General features: G+C 31.9%; 1 protein-coding gene across 4 annotated transcripts in view; it reads left to right on the forward strand.

Annotated features, from left to right (window-relative positions):
* The window catches only part of LOC111508414 (uncharacterized), a 546,485-nt gene that overhangs the window by 74,043 nt on the left and 456,054 nt on the right, over positions 1–16,388 (forward strand). For all 4 annotated transcript variants that reach the window (XM_074179170.1, XM_074179173.1, XM_074179171.1 and 1 more), the window contains exon 3: positions 1,811–1,876. In XM_074179170.1, the coding sequence (XP_074035271.1) occupies positions 1,811–1,876 (66 nt within the window). The remainder of the gene's footprint in view (positions 1–1,810; positions 1,877–16,388) is intronic.

Here is a 16,388-nt window from a genome sequence, read left to right on the forward strand (position 1 = left end):
AGATTCCCCTGGATAAACTACAACATCTGACCCTAGAAGAAGAGAGGTTACAACTCATCCCAGAAGAAACCATACAATCTGATAATAGCCATTTCTGGATGACTCCCATTTACATTTCAATCACCATCTTCATTCTATACGTAATTTACAGATTGAAAAGGCAAACGAAGAAAGAACCATCCAATGATGATCCACCAGTTCCCGAACACGAAGCATCATCTTCAGTCTTGTTCGTCCCTTACAAGACTTCCCCAGGGGATGGAGAAGTTACAGTTCGATAACCTCTTACATCAGCAGGATATTGTTCGATGACCCGAAGACGACATCAATTATTTTGCTGATATCTACAAAGTCGGCAATAATTTATGTATAAATAGGTTCAATTGATTTGTAATAGCCAGTACTTATTTTTCGTAGTTATTAGTTGTTACTCTGTTCAAATAAAAAGTTTTTAAAAACCCTTTTGTGTGAACGAGAAATATAATTTGCTTCAGGTACTCTTCTTTGTGTTAGATCTTCTCTAGGAATGTGTTTGGTTTTGTTTAATATATTGAATGTGAGGTCTTGTTGTGTTTTGATTTGTACTTGTTCCTCGATAAGTGATTTATGACTGTTAAATTTATGGATGTTCAAGTTTTCCCAAATGTCCATGCGGTTTCCCTTGTACCTGATGCAGAACAAATACAGGCAAATTTACCTAAAGTACCTGAAATACCTGAGTTAAGACGCTCTTACCGTATAAAGAGGCAGACAACAGGATGACCAGTTCAGTTTGAGGAGTGCCTAGAAGATGACAGTACTACCAACTGTCGAAAGCGCTCGTAGATTATATATATATATATATATATATATATATATATATATATATATATATATATATATATATATATAGTTGACTGGCTATTATATAACTATAGATTATTTTTGAGTTGGGTATTTCAGTCAATCTCTGCGGGCTATGGAAACACTATTTTTTGCTATTCAAGCTTTCGGAAAAATATTCTTTTTCCTTTATCAAGACTATCTACAAAATAAAGATCATGCAAATGTTATATAGTAATAGATATGTTATAAAAGACTCACCAAAGTTAGTTCTGGCAATGCATCGAATTTATTGGAGCCTCTGGAGACACCCTACATTTTATAAGAGAGAGGACATTGTTAGATCAAGATCTTCAGATGATGTGGTGCTTCAGGTTTTTCCGGGTTTTCCTGCAGCTGAAAAAGCAAATGCGCTTCTGGAATCAATGAAGTCGCCCCAGAGCGCCAATTAATCTTTATTGTTGTTTTTATTTAATTTTTATCGTTGTTTTAATGAAAGTTTTGTTTTTAAATATAAAAAAGGCATATAAATCCAAAAATAAAAACGAAAAGTCAAATGCTAAATTTGACGTTGAAAATTTTGTTACAGCACCAGAGAAAATGTGATTATTATGATATTTGCACATACAGTGAGATCTTGTGAAAAATTATTAGTGATATGATATGGGAATTATTTGTCCAATTGTATTGATCAAAAGTTAAAATATAATTATAAATTTGACTTAAATTTTGTATTTCTGATTTTGGTTTAAATTATTATTATTTTTACTCATGTGAACCATTTCTAGAAAAACATTCTTCTCAAGGCGACGAAACTAGAAGCCACGCCAAATCTTACTCCCAGAATTAAATTAAAATTAATAGAAAAGTTAGTTGATTTTGTATAATTTAATAAAAAAAACCGTAAAGAAGTTTTAAATAATACTAACCTGAATAAGCCAAATCCAACCAAGGAATTTATCAAGAAATTCATAACGGGGATTTTCAGCAGACAAGAGGAAAATCCAGTGGAGACACAATTTTCACCGCACAAAACACACAGAAGGAAAACCAGGTATTTACCTCTTTCCATATCGAATATTAAAAAATATATGCATATATAAATAATCTGTCTAAGAGGAAACACTGGAAAATTGAACAAAAATTAAATTCATGAATTTCTATCGAACATAAAACCACAAAATGTCTAGGATAGAGTAACTGACATTTCATTTAAAACATAGTTTTTGGATGATTCCACCTTAGAAAGACAGTAGGGATTATATAGCATTTTCAGTAGATGGAGTCTTGTATAGATTCAGAGTAGTTCCATATGGTTTGCAGAGTTCTTGTTCAGCTTTGGTTAGGACAATCCATACAATCCTGGAAAAATACAATGCTTTTATTTTTCATTATATTGATGCCATTTCAATATATTCCACAGACTGGGAGAGTCACCTGAAACATATTAATTTATCAGTAAATGAATTTGATAATGCAGAATTAAAATTTAACATCAACAAATCTATATTTTACCAAACAGATGACTTTCTTAGGCTATAAATTAGACACCAAAGGCATAAGTAAGGAGGAAGACCAACAAATTTGAAAATATTAAAGGGATTTTTGGGAATAATAAATTATTTAAAAAAATTAATGTCTAACATTAGTGAAAAGCATTAACTTCATTAGAGTTATTAAAGAAAAGCAACAAAGAACAAGAAAGTGCATTTAACACCATAAAATCAGATTTTGCAAATAATTTAAAAATGTATCATCCAGATTATAATTTACCATTCATTTTAAGAACAGATGCATCAATGTTTAAACTTGCTGGAGTATTATTACAAGTACAGCAAAAAAAATAGGTAAACGTATGTTTTGTGTCAAGAGTGACCAAAACATATGAACAACATTATAGTTAGTATAAGTGAACTAGAATTAAATCTAAAGAAATGAAATTAAAACGTTGAAGCCAGTCTAGGATATACCTACATAGTAGGTTGAATCCCTCCCCTGGCTAATACCACGAAGGTCATTGGATTATATTCGACAGGCGTCAGTGCAGGAATCTTCACAGAAATTTCCTGCATATGCAATTGGCAATACAACTGAAAGAGTCGACCTTAAATTTTAGAACGGGCACAGTTGCAGAACGGTTTCGGGCTCATCAGCCACTCGTCAGTGTAAGATAGTGGCCATCATCGAGCTAAAGTCAGTGGGCTTGTTTCATGCTATGGAAAATGATACTAGTTTTCTTATAGACTGATCGAGTTAGGGGTATATTATACTTATCAAGCCTAATCGGTCCCAAGATTTCCTTATATTTGTAGAAAAAAGAACAATTCGAAAAGCAAGAATTCAAATTGGCCGCGTGTCTGTTGACCAATAAAATTGATCGTGTCTACAGCGGAGTTGCAAATTATATTGATTTTTAATATCCAATCACAGATCTGATGATCCAATTTGGCAGAGCATTTTTCTTGTTATTGTTGACAACTCGGTGTGAATATAACTGTTACAATAATTATCCAATTAAAGAACGTTTTTTTTGTAAAAGGTAGGTCTCGGCGGGTGCCTATTTTGCTGCATATTTCGTGTCATTAGTTTACATTCCGAAAAATATTTTTTCAGGTTATTTTTGGATTGAATTTTACCATTACTATCACCAAAAAGTTGTAAAAACATGTCATCCATATCAGACAAAAAGTTTTTCAGTGTTCCAAAAAACGAAACTTAAGAGATCTATGGTTTTCTTCAGTTGGCCGAGCTAAAATAAAAATTGAATCAAAACTTTCCATCCTTCAATAAAAGATAAAGTCTGAAATGATTGTCATATAAATGAAAGGGACTTACTAAATATACCACCTACCGATTCAATTTTTCATTCTTCATTTCGGTACCAAAGTATTGAAATTTTTCAAGTAAAATTCATCAATCATTTCAAAATCGACTCTTGTAAGTTGTCGGATTCAGCTTTAACAAAACTAGGCTCAACATTCATTTTGAAATAATTTTAACAAAAATACGTTATGTGTGGAAACCGTTGGACATTAGAAAGAGCATATTGTCGCATACACTACAGAGGGCGTTGGCTGACTGGATGACAATATGGCTAACATACCAGCAACGTTGAACTTCTCATTTTTGGTGGGTGGCATGAATGCATAATTGATTTTTTGCATTAGGGTTCATGAGCATTCGAAAACCATTTGAAAATGCAGCTCGTTAAATTCTGACTGGTCCATAAAATGTAAATTTTCTTAGCGACTCAAAATCAATATTATTATTATTATTATTATTTAGAATCATATTTAGATATAACATGTACTATATGAGTTATCAAGACAGATCACATGTCATTGTTAAATGTGATGAATAATAAATTGCTAAACAATAGAATATATAGAGGTGCATTACTTTTGCAAGAATAAGATTTTGAAATCAGACATCAGATAATATAGTTGCGGATGCATTAACAAGATCAAATGGCAAAGTAAAAAGAGAAAGAGCATTACTAATTGAGATAAACATATTAATAGACCAACAGGGAATCTTTTCAATTAACAAAATTATAGAAGATCAGAATAAATTAGAAGCAAAAGATATAATGTTATGAAGAAAAGCCAATGATATTTGGATAAAGACAATTAAGGATCAGGAACTATATGTAATTAGTAATGAATTAGCTTTCAATTTATTAAAGTATTTACATAAACATAATGGTCATCCTGGAGTGAGAAAAGTATGGATAATGTTCAGAGAAAACTATTTTTGCAGGAAGATATCCAAATAACCAAAGATTTGACTGATAATTGTAATATTTGTAATTGTAATGATTGTAATATTATATTTTGTCAATGCAAATATTCCAGGAAATATTATTACCACACATAAACTAGAAGGAATTGTCATTGATTGTATTAGTGAACTTATAACAACAACAAATGGAAATAAACATATTTTTGTAATTGTAGAAATCTTCACCAAATTTATGAAATTATATCCTTGTAAGAAAACCAATATGCAAGTAATAACTAATTGTCTTCAACAATATTTCAGTTAAGTAGGTTAACCACAGAAATGATAAATTTAAAAATTATTGGCATGAAAAATAAAATAAAATAATTATTCACCAGCATTAATATACACCGTGTTAGAAATCACGCGTTAAAAGGTAAGACCTTGTTAATCCTTAGCTCGCACAAGTTTTGACTTATGAGGTTGATAGGACATCCGGAATCAAATCCATCTGAGAGATATATTCGAAAGGTGATCAAATTTTTCCGAATATTATCAAGATAAAATCATCAAAATTGGGATAATAATTTACCAGAGATATAGAAGTATCTCAATCAATTGCCACACACGGTCACAGAAATCAGTCCATATTTTTTAATGATAGACAACATTCTCCCAGGAACTGGCTGAAAGAAGAAAATAAATCATTAAAAGAGATTCTAACAGAAGTACGGATAAAACAAAATAAAGGATAAAAATAAAAGACAAAAATATATTTAAAAAAAGGTTGGTTAGTATTAATAATAGCAAATAGAGTAACGGATCCTTAAAAGAATAAATGTGCAAAGTTACTTCCAATATTTGAAGGACCATATGAAATTGAGAGTGAAAATAATGTGAATAGATAGAAATTCAAATATATAACGATGAAAGAATCAGAGGAATTTTTAATATTAATGATATTTATTTATACATATGTCAACGAGTCTCATCAACTGAACGGTCGCTTGTTTTACGGTCTCCAGTGCTTCTTCAAAAAAGGGTGGTTAATAGTGAAAAATCTAAAATGATTAGTGTATAAACTTCAAAGTGAAGTATAAAGGTGCCGTCTGGTGATGAGAAATACCATCAAGTAAGTGTATTTGCCACTATTTTGCGTCCAATCTCGTTGCAAAGATTCATATCAAGATAGACACACACCGTACCTATCCACCAAAAAACTTCATAAAGTAAAGACAATTACAAAGTTTTTTTTATCGTAGTTGATAAAGATATCTATGAGGGTCATATTTTTCATTGAGTTCGCTACATATCTTCATTGGCGTCACAGTATCAATAAATAATTACTAAATATAAAATGGACGACGTTAAAAGAATGTTTGCAGAAATACAAGAAAGCAATAAACCAAAATATCAAAGAAATAAAGAACGACCTAAAAAACCTAACTACAAAAATAGTAGAAGTTAACCAAAAAATTCTAAGAATTGAAACTGAAAACTTTTCATTGAAAGAAAAATTTAAAATAGCTGAACGAAAATTAAGGCGAAATAACATAATTATTTTTGGGATACCGGAAGAAGAACAAGATCCTTTGAATTACTTTAAAACGATAATCCAAAAGAACCTCGAAGTCACCTTAGAAGAAACCGAAGTAGATTATATCAAGAGAATTGGACTACCAAGCACTAACAAACCTAGACCAGTAATCTTAGAGGTCGTGCGAAATTTAAAAAAAGCTGAAATATTCAACAAAGTTACAAAATTTAAAGGTACAGGTCTCTCAATTACAAACGACCTTAATAAAGAAGACAGAGAGGAACAAAGATTTGTATACCAACAATTGAGAAGTGCCAGACAAAACCATCATCAAGCAGTACTGAAAGGAAATACACTCATAGTTAACGGAGAGAAATACACATATCAGCAGCTGAAAGAAAAAGAAAACATCGAAGAAAAAGCTCCTCTGCTCGTGCACCCTCTATACCACAAAAATAACAGTGAACTAAATTCTCCAATAAAAATTTTAGAGAAGAACCAAGAAAACCCTCTTTTCCAAATAGGCACCGAAGGGTTCGTTGCTACAACCATTCCAGTTCAGAACGAAACTACACCTAGAAAACCCCGAACGAGAAAAGAATCTGAAAATTGCAAGAATCAGTTTAGAAAGAAGTGAACTGTCAATATTTTTCGAATAACTGTCAGTATAACTATTTCTACTTTCTCAGTGATTTACTTTACATAATTCTTTTTTTTTTATTAAAATTGTCTAAATAATAATACTCACAACAAATGGATGATTACATAAGAAATTTTGAAACTAATGACATTGAAACTCGTCTTATTTTAGATAACTTACAGCTTTCCGAAACACTGAATTGCACCGAAGAAAACTTTAAATTATTTCACCTCAATATTAGAAGTATTAGAAAAAATATGGATCAACTCCAAGTATTTCTTCATCAGGTCAAACAAGATTTCGACATAATAGTATTGACAGAAACATGGAATATAGAAGACGAAAGTATTTTCAATGTTGACGGGTATAACTTAATCTATAATTCAGGCAACTTAAATCGAAGCGACGGCATAATTATCTATATTAGAAAAGATCTGAACTATCAAGTCCACTATCCGTATATAAATGTAAATAAAGTTATAGAAATTAACATTAGATTTGAATCAAAAAATATAAAAATAACTTCAGTGTATAGTGTGCCAATGAATTTTGCAACAGCCTCATAAAGTACCTGCAAATTCCAAGAAATATTGAATCAGATATACATATCATTACTGGTGATATAAATATAAACATATTAGATAAAAAAGCGATGTAACTCATGATTACCTTAATGTCATGAACTCATTTGGTTTTCTTTCTTATATTAATAAATACACACACGTACAGGGCTTAGCAGCAACATGTATAGATAATTTTTTTATAAAAGATCAAAAATAAATTTTTACATATACACCTTACATAATACAGGAACATATAACTGATCATCTTCCTATAGTTCTCCAACTCACATCACAGAAAAAACATGTAAATAATCCGTCCATAATTAAATACTACCTGGATAAAAATAAGTTGATAAAAAATATTCAGAAGGAAAACTGGTATGAAATCTACACGGCTGAAAACATTGAACTATCAACAGAAATACTCGTCAGAAAAATACAATCAGCAATCGAAAGCAGTACAAATAAAGTGAAAGTGGAAAAAGAAAATTTCAAACGAAGTCCCTGGATTACCAGCCATATAATTAAACTCACGAATGAGAAAAACCATATTTATAAAAAACTTAGAATTCAATCAACAATAGAAAATAAAACAAAGTACAATCAAATGAAAAACGAACTACATAAGATTATAGATACAGCAAAGAAAAAGTACTATCAAAAACAAATTGAGAAAAACGGTAATAACTCTAAAGGTTTATGGAAAACTGTAAACGAATTATCTGGAAACAAAAAAGAAAAAGTGATAAATGAAATAAAAACAGAGACAGGTGATATAGTAAAAAACGATAAAGAAATAGCAAATGAATTTATTAGCCATTTCACCAACATAGGTAAAATACTGGCTGAAAAAATTATTGATAAAAAACAACTACCCCGCTTCTCAAAAAAATTATTATGTAATTCATTTTTCCTAGAAGAAACTACTCAGTCTGAGGTCTTGAAAACAATACTTGAATTAAAAAATAAGAAATCTCCAGGAATCGATGGTATTCGATCAGAAACTTTAAAACTAATAGCGCGTGAAATTGCTGAACCCCTAACTTACATTCTTAACCTCACATTCTCTGCAGGACAATGCCCTTCGGTATTCAAGACAGCGGTAATAAATCCTGTATATAAAAAAGGTGACACATCTGACATGTCAAACTATAGACCAATTTCGCTTATCTCAGACTTGGCAAAAATCTTTGAAAAAATTTTGAAAAAACGTATTATTAACTTCTTGAATAAAAACGACATTATATCAGATCGCCAGTATGGATTCAGAGAGAAGAGATCAACAGAAGATGCTATAAACTATCTGCTGAGTAAAATTAGCCAATATGACGATAAAAAGAAACCTAGTTTATGTGTCTCTGTGGACCTAGCAAAGGGTTTAGACAAGGTAAGCCATAAGCAACTTCTGGAAGTATTGGAAGGGATTGGATTCAGGGGAATTCCATATGAATTAATGAAAAACTATTTGACATCAAGAAATCAATGCGTAACAATAAATAGACAGTATAGTGAATCGAAAGAAGTTGAGTATGGTGTGCCTCAAGGAACAATTCTGGGTCCAATCCTTCTCAACATTTACCTCAACGACTTATATATGCAGCTAGTCAAAGAAGATATTATCAGCTACGCAGACGACACCGCTGTACTATATACTGCAGAGAACTGGATAGAGTTAAAGAGTATTGCAGAAACAGATTTCAAACAAGTTATCCAATGGTTCAGTAGTCGTCTACTAACAATAAATTTTGACAAAACCATTTTCATTCCCTTCACCTCATACCCCAAATTTCTTCCAACATATAAATCCCTCAGTATTACTTTGAATGATAAGGAAGTAGTGAAAATATCCAAGCAGATAATATAAAATACTTAGGTATCATTGTAGATCCACACTTGAAACGGAAGTACAATATAAATGCCACTGTAAAGAAACTCCGGTATGTGCTTTATAGAATGAGGTATTACAATAATATTCTCAACATCCAACAAATGAGAACACTTTACTATGCCCTTGTACAAAGCCACATTAATTACGGTATAATTGCATGGGGAGCAGCATATTCCAATCATCTGTCTCCGCTGGAAATGATACAAAAGAGAATTCTCAAAGTTATTTTCCGTAAGCCACAAGACTATCCAACGGAAATGTTATATAATGAAACCAAAGTAATGGATATCAGACAGCTATTCTTCTTGAAAATAGTTCTTAATCTACACAATAACAAAATAACGGCGACTAGTAGTAGCCATGTACATGATACTCGAAATAGGAACTATATATTCACAATACCTAAACCCGAAAAAAACACCCTAATGAGAAATTACACCTATTTGTCTCCTCGATGCTACAATATGATACCTAATGAACTGAAATTAGTAAATTCTATATATTCATTTCACAAGCAATTGATTGCCTGGATAAACGCCCAACCACGGAAAAAATCCACCAGTACATTGACCTGAAAAATCATTCCTAGATAGACTGTCCCTTTGAGTGTAAATGTGTACTCGGAAAGCAAATGAATGAAATCTCATAATAAATTCTAATGTAATCCTCCTCGGATTTTATTAATGTTGTATTGTGAATAGTCTTCATATAAGTGAGTATAATTATCGTGAATATGTGTGTGTGACTGTGTTATTGTGTCGAAATGTATTAATTTGCTAATATATCCGTACTCATTAAATTATTCCTACCACCTACACTTAAGGGGAAACCCTCGTGGAGTTCAACCATATTTATTTCATTATATATCGAAATTTTTTATCATTCTTTGTATTGATATTCTGAAATAAATATTATCATTATTATTATTATTATTATTATCATATAATCAACCATGAAAAAAATTAATAAAAGACATATAATCACAATTGGAAGTATGAGATATATTTTTGTTTATTAAAAAAAATCTAATACTAGAGGTATTTGTTATAAAATGACTCGATAAAAACAGTGGATGGAGAAATTCACATCTCAGTTAAATTCGTAAGAAGAAGTACAGCTAGATCACCCTGTACATGTCCAGAAGCTCACATACTTTACATGAAAACAAGAACGAAAGAGCGGGAAATTGAAAATTTTTATATAAAAATTTATAATTTTCACAAAATAGACACCCGGCAGAGGATGTAAATTATTGTCAAATGGAAATAATAGTATATCTGTTGAAAAAAATTGGAAGAAGATATCATAAAATTGTTGTAAATATTTAGAGATAATGAAAAGTTTGAAAATGATTATTGTTAACCGTTTCCCTAGTTACGGGTATGAAATGCTGCTGACGAAAAATTTATATGTTTAGACATAAGTGAGGTTAAATATGTATTCAAACAAATATTAAGGAAAGATGTATCAAAATTTAGAAATGAGTAGCAAACTTGTAGATGAAATAGATTTTAAGATATCAAAGTTAGAAATTTGAAGTTACAGAAATTGATGGTTAGTAACTAAGGAAAGTAGATGATTTTCAATTTTTTCATTAACAAAACATGTTTCTCAAGGCGACGAAACTAGAAGCCACTTAGTAGATATTATATAATTATACAGAGGCATCCCCAAAGTATGCACCATATGGGAAAATTATTTATTAAGGGTTTTTCGACAAAAAGTTATTCTTGATGAAAGCTTGTGCATCCCCTAAAACTAAACATGCACCAACGAAATACAGTAAAATACACATAATATTCGAGGAGCTCTCAAATATTTGATTTTGAGACAAGAGTAAAAATAATTTTGCACCAAAAACTTGAAAAATAATTGACCGTGGTTATCATAGTTGTGTAATTCGTAATATTACAGGCTTAGTTATTAAAAGTGAAACATGAAGATTATTACTTGGATGTAGTCCTTGAACCAAATGTATTTTGTATGGATGGAATTTGTTTTTTGACAAAATACGTTGTATTGACGATTTCGAAATGTTACAATGCATTGCTACTTGTCTGGTAGAACTATATTGTTCCAACACCATTTTAACCTAGCACTGCAACACTGATACTGATACTGATTCTCATCAGTAGCCGTTTTTTGTTTTTTTCGCTTCCGTTCATAAAACATCCATTTCGTGCCAAAGATTTGGCTAAGCCACCGAATGTTTTGTCTGACAGTAATTTTCTATCAGGATACCGATTAGCGTTTATTCTCACTGCTTTTTCAATTTTACGAAAAACCAACACAAAACCGGAAGTCATGCAGGTAGCTATAGCTGCCTACGTGGTTATGTTAGATGATGCCTAGGAATGCTAGGTCTTCTGATTGAAACCACAAATGTGCGGTTAGCTCCTGTTGGTGTCACCGTGCATATGTGAAGTTTTTCATTTATGGTAACCAGTTGTTGTCCATCTTTGCAATTGGCTGCACCGCTCTGATGAGGCCAATAGCCAGAAACACTCAAACAACATAACACAACAAAAATTTTATCAGCTGAAAGAAATACATCTAAAAGATTGTTTTTGGAAATGTCATTTATATTACAATCCAATAATTGCCCTAATAAAAAATCAGACGTTGATCACCTCAGTGAAATCTATGCCTTTTTATTAGACATTGACAAAAATCTACATGATTTGCAAACCAACAATAATTCTGGTCTTTCATTAATATAATTTCATAATATTTTAATTATTTTCTCTTTTAACAAACTTCCAACCTCCCTATGGCAGGGTTTTACTTTCATTTAACAAAACCTCTTGTTTTTCTCAAGATGTTGTCAATTAATTAACATATTTGATTTTTGGGTTTTTCTCATTGAATTACTTACAGAACAGCAGATGTCTCTGATCACACTTGCACCAGAATAGTTCCCTTTTGTTTCATTGTTTTATCATCATTGTCCTAGTCAATAATAATAATAATGAAATTCAGATAAATAATTATCTTTTTACTTCCTTACCATATACCAGTGAAATTACACCCAAACTCACACGAATTTTCAAAAATATTGATAATATAAAAATTGCACACAAACCTATATTAACAATTAATTCCCTTTTTTCAAACTTAAAAGATAAAATCCCAAAAAAATTTCAATCTCAAGTGGTTTATAGTATCCCTTGTATAAGTTGCAGTGCTGAATACATTGATCAGACTGCCAGATTATTAAAAGACAGAATATCTGCACACAAAAGTGACTGTAGACTTCATCCAGAAAGGTGTGCCCTTAGTGAACATGTTTATAATAATGGACATGTAATGGACTTTAGATCAGTAAAAATTTTGACCAAAGAGAGGAATGTTTCTAAAAGATTATTTCTTGAAATGACTTACATTTCGCAATCACAAAATTGTCTGAATAAAAAAACAGACTTACAACATTTAAGTGAAATATATTCCTATTTACTTTTTATAGACAAAAATTGGAATTCCTTCAAAGACAACTCATTTGACATTACTTAAATTCATTTATCAACTTATTAACAAAAATTATACAACAAAACTCTTTCTTCTGGAGGCAACTGTAACTCTTTGATTAATTGCACCAGCGGCAAATGCCAAGTCTACTTCTTCTTCAAAATTTAATAAATTGACAAGTGATGTGTTTCTAACCTAAGATCACCACGTTCATTCTCAAAGTTAAAAAAAAACATTTTATGAATATTCCTCATTTAACGTATATACAGGGTGTCCCTGAACTTCCTCTTTTCCTCTCGGGAATGTATAGATGGGGTCAAAATATCACCAGTACTTCATATAACTTTTTTTCCTAAAATCCTTCGTTACCAAGTAACGGGCCCTCGAAGTTACAAAATGAAAAATGTTTTTCTTTGATAACTTTTCAAGTGAATATTCAAAATCATCCAAATTTTGGTAATTGACTAAACAAATGAATTCCTTCGATGAGCTCTCATGCAGGAGTCAGTTGTTTTGCTACAAAGTCAGGAACGGACTACCCCCGATGGTCCACACCCCAAAACTTTGAAATGACAGATATTTTTCAATATTTTTCAACAAATTAAGGTTACTTGGACAATTTTATGAATAAAAGTACTCGTGTGGAAAGTCGATCGGAGCAACGAGTCTTGATAAAAATGTAGTTTCACTCGACGACATCAAACCCGCTCGTCCACCATTATTTGAAAAGAATAATTATCAAAGCAGAAATAATAATGATAACGTTAATTCAACAACATTTATCCTGAGATGTCTACCATTATTCGAAAATATTAGTTTTCAAGGAAAATGGAAATGATAGGTAAAATGTTCATAACGAATTTTTATAATGCAAACACGTTTAACTAACGAAACTCAAGAGCCTCAAGAGCAAACAGAAATGAAAAATCCGCTACAGAAACTGCTCGATATGACCACCTTCTCTCTCTATACATTTTCTTAGTCTGCGAAGACACCCTCTCTGTACTTGAAATAGCATTCCAGGGTCGTTTCGTATGGCTTCACAATGTAATGTTATTCTATTCAACAATGCATCTCTTGTGTGAATAGGTGTAGCGTAAACAAGGCTTTTTAGATGCCCCCACAGAAAGAAATCCAATGGATTTAAATCCGGAGACCGCGATGGCCATGAATATGGCCCACCTCTACCAATCCATCTATTGTGGAAAATATGGTTCAGATGGTCACGCACAATCAAACTAAAATGAGGAGGAGCGCCATCATGCATAAACCCCATATCTCTTCGGGTTTGCAATGGAACATGTTCCAAAAGTCCATTCAAATCGTTCTGAATGAACTCCAAATAACGTTCTCCATTCAATCGGTCCTGTAGAACGAATGGTCCTATAAGATGGTTTCCTATGATACCAGCCCAAACATTCACGTTGAATTTCCGTTGGTGTTTGGTTTGCAATATCCCATGGGGATTTTCTTCGGCCCATATATGGAGATTATGAGAGTTGATAACTCCATCTCTACTGAAACCTGCTTCATCAGTGAATAAAACTCGATTAATAAAAGTCATATCCTCTCTTTGCCTATCCATGAACCAATTGGCATATTCCAGTCGTGCTGGAAAATCTTGAGGTGTCATGGCATGTACCTTCTGGATGTGAAATGGGTGGAGCAGTTGTTCCCTAATTATTCTATGAATAGTGGACTTGGATGTATGGAACTGTTCTGATAGATTTCTGATGCTCATTGAAGGATCATCAGCGACGGCTTCCAAAATATTTTCCTCCAATACAACGGTACGTACAGTGCTAGGAGCGCTCTCACCACCTCGTTTTGGCAAAACTGTACCTACAATAATATCGAAATAAAACAACGTGCTCAAATTAATTATCAATTATTACATACCTGTCTCCCTCAAGCTGCGATCGACACGCTCGAATGTTTCTCTTGACGGTACCGTTCGATTGGGAAAATGCTCGGAATACAGACGACGAGCTTCTGCAGCATTACAAAATGCTCGTCCATAAAATACATGCATATCTGCATATTCATTGAATGTAAACTGTTCGGCCATATCAAAAAAATTCAAAATATCCTATAGAATATTGACAATACAATGATAGTCATATGACAACGCACCACTCAACAAAACAAAATCGCATTCCAGTTTCTCATTTTTTATCAAAACTTTCTAAAAGGTTTTTTTGTCAACATCTGTGAAAGAAATATTATTCCCTGGATATTTTTCACCTGATCATGTGCAGTCGTTTTTGTAGTTCATTCGTTTGCTTTTTATTAGTATAGTAAATATTTTTTCCGATGTGCGTTTTTTCAGCTAAATTTAGATTCGTGTTAAAGAATTTCTCCCATAAAATTATAATTATCAGTGAAACTCCTCAACAGTTTAGCTGTGAAGAAGAATTTGAAACATTCGAATGTTGAGTTTCATGAGATTCAGATAACTGATCAACACGAAACGTGATTATTCCACACGTATTATGTACATACAAAATATGGAATGAATTCGATATTTCATAGTAGAGTAGCTTGTTAGTTTAAAAACACCACGAATCTACAGAACTTGATATTTCTTTTGAAAAAATATCTGCTATCACAATTGTGACTTAAACTTCCATATAGGTACTGTACTTTTTTTACGACTTCATTTTAGCATACTTTGTATTATTCCTGTTATAAATGTTGTTGAATTAACGTTATCATTATTATTTCTGCTTTGATAATTATTCATTTCAAATAATGGTGGACGAGCGGGTTTGATGTCGTCGAGTAGAACTACATTTTTATCAAGACTCGTTGCTCCGATCGACTTTCCACACGAGTACTTTTATTCATAAAATTGTCCAAGTAACCTTATTTTGTTGAAAAATATTGAAAAATATCTGTCATTTCAAAGTTTTGGGGTGTGGACCATCGGGGGTAGTCCGTTCCTGACTTTGTAGCAAAACAACTGACTCCTGCATGAAAGCTTATCGACGGAATTCATTTGTTTAGTCAATTACCAAAATTTGGATGATTTTGAATATTCACTTGAAAAGTTATCAAAGAAAAACATTTTTTATTTTGTAACTTCGAGGGCCCGTAACTTGGTTACGAAGACTTTTAGGAAAAAAAGTTATATGAAGTACTGGTGATATTTTGACCCCATCTATACATTCCCGAGAGGAAAAGAGGAAGTCCAGGGACACCCTGTATTTTGTAGCTTTCACTTACTTCATATGTCTTGTAATTTTACAGTTGTTACGTGTTTTTATCATGATCACTACGTTCATATTTTAATTTTAACTCAACTCAATTGCGACCAATCTCACTAACATTGTAAGTATCCGTCTGTTAACTTAAGTTCTGTATTAATTCAAAATCTATCATCTTAGCTCCCTGATGATGACAATAACCATTGTCGAAATATTGGAAATATAATGTTATAAGAGTACACTTGCGCTTCGCTGCTATCCCAAATAACTCCAAGAAGGAATTGTTCGTAACTAGTCAGCAAAGACTACCTCTCTCTCTCTCTATATATATATATATATATATATATATATATATATATATATATATATATATATATATATATATATATATATATATAGGAATAACGTAGGGAATTATTCGGGTATAGCAGTCAGAGGCAGAAAGATTGTAAAACTCATTTTTCTGTTCAAGCTTTCAAGGCGTTTATTGTCTCTTCATCGGGAACGCTACAATAATTATTGAATAAAAAAACTGGTATGGACAACG

Source organism: Leptinotarsa decemlineata, unplaced genomic scaffold (genome assembly GCF_025532065.1).
Source record: "Leptinotarsa decemlineata unplaced genomic scaffold, Ldec_3_MD MMD2_tig00004433_RagTag_RagTag, whole genome shotgun sequence".
NCBI lineage: Eukaryota > Metazoa > Arthropoda > Insecta > Coleoptera > Chrysomelidae > Leptinotarsa > Leptinotarsa decemlineata.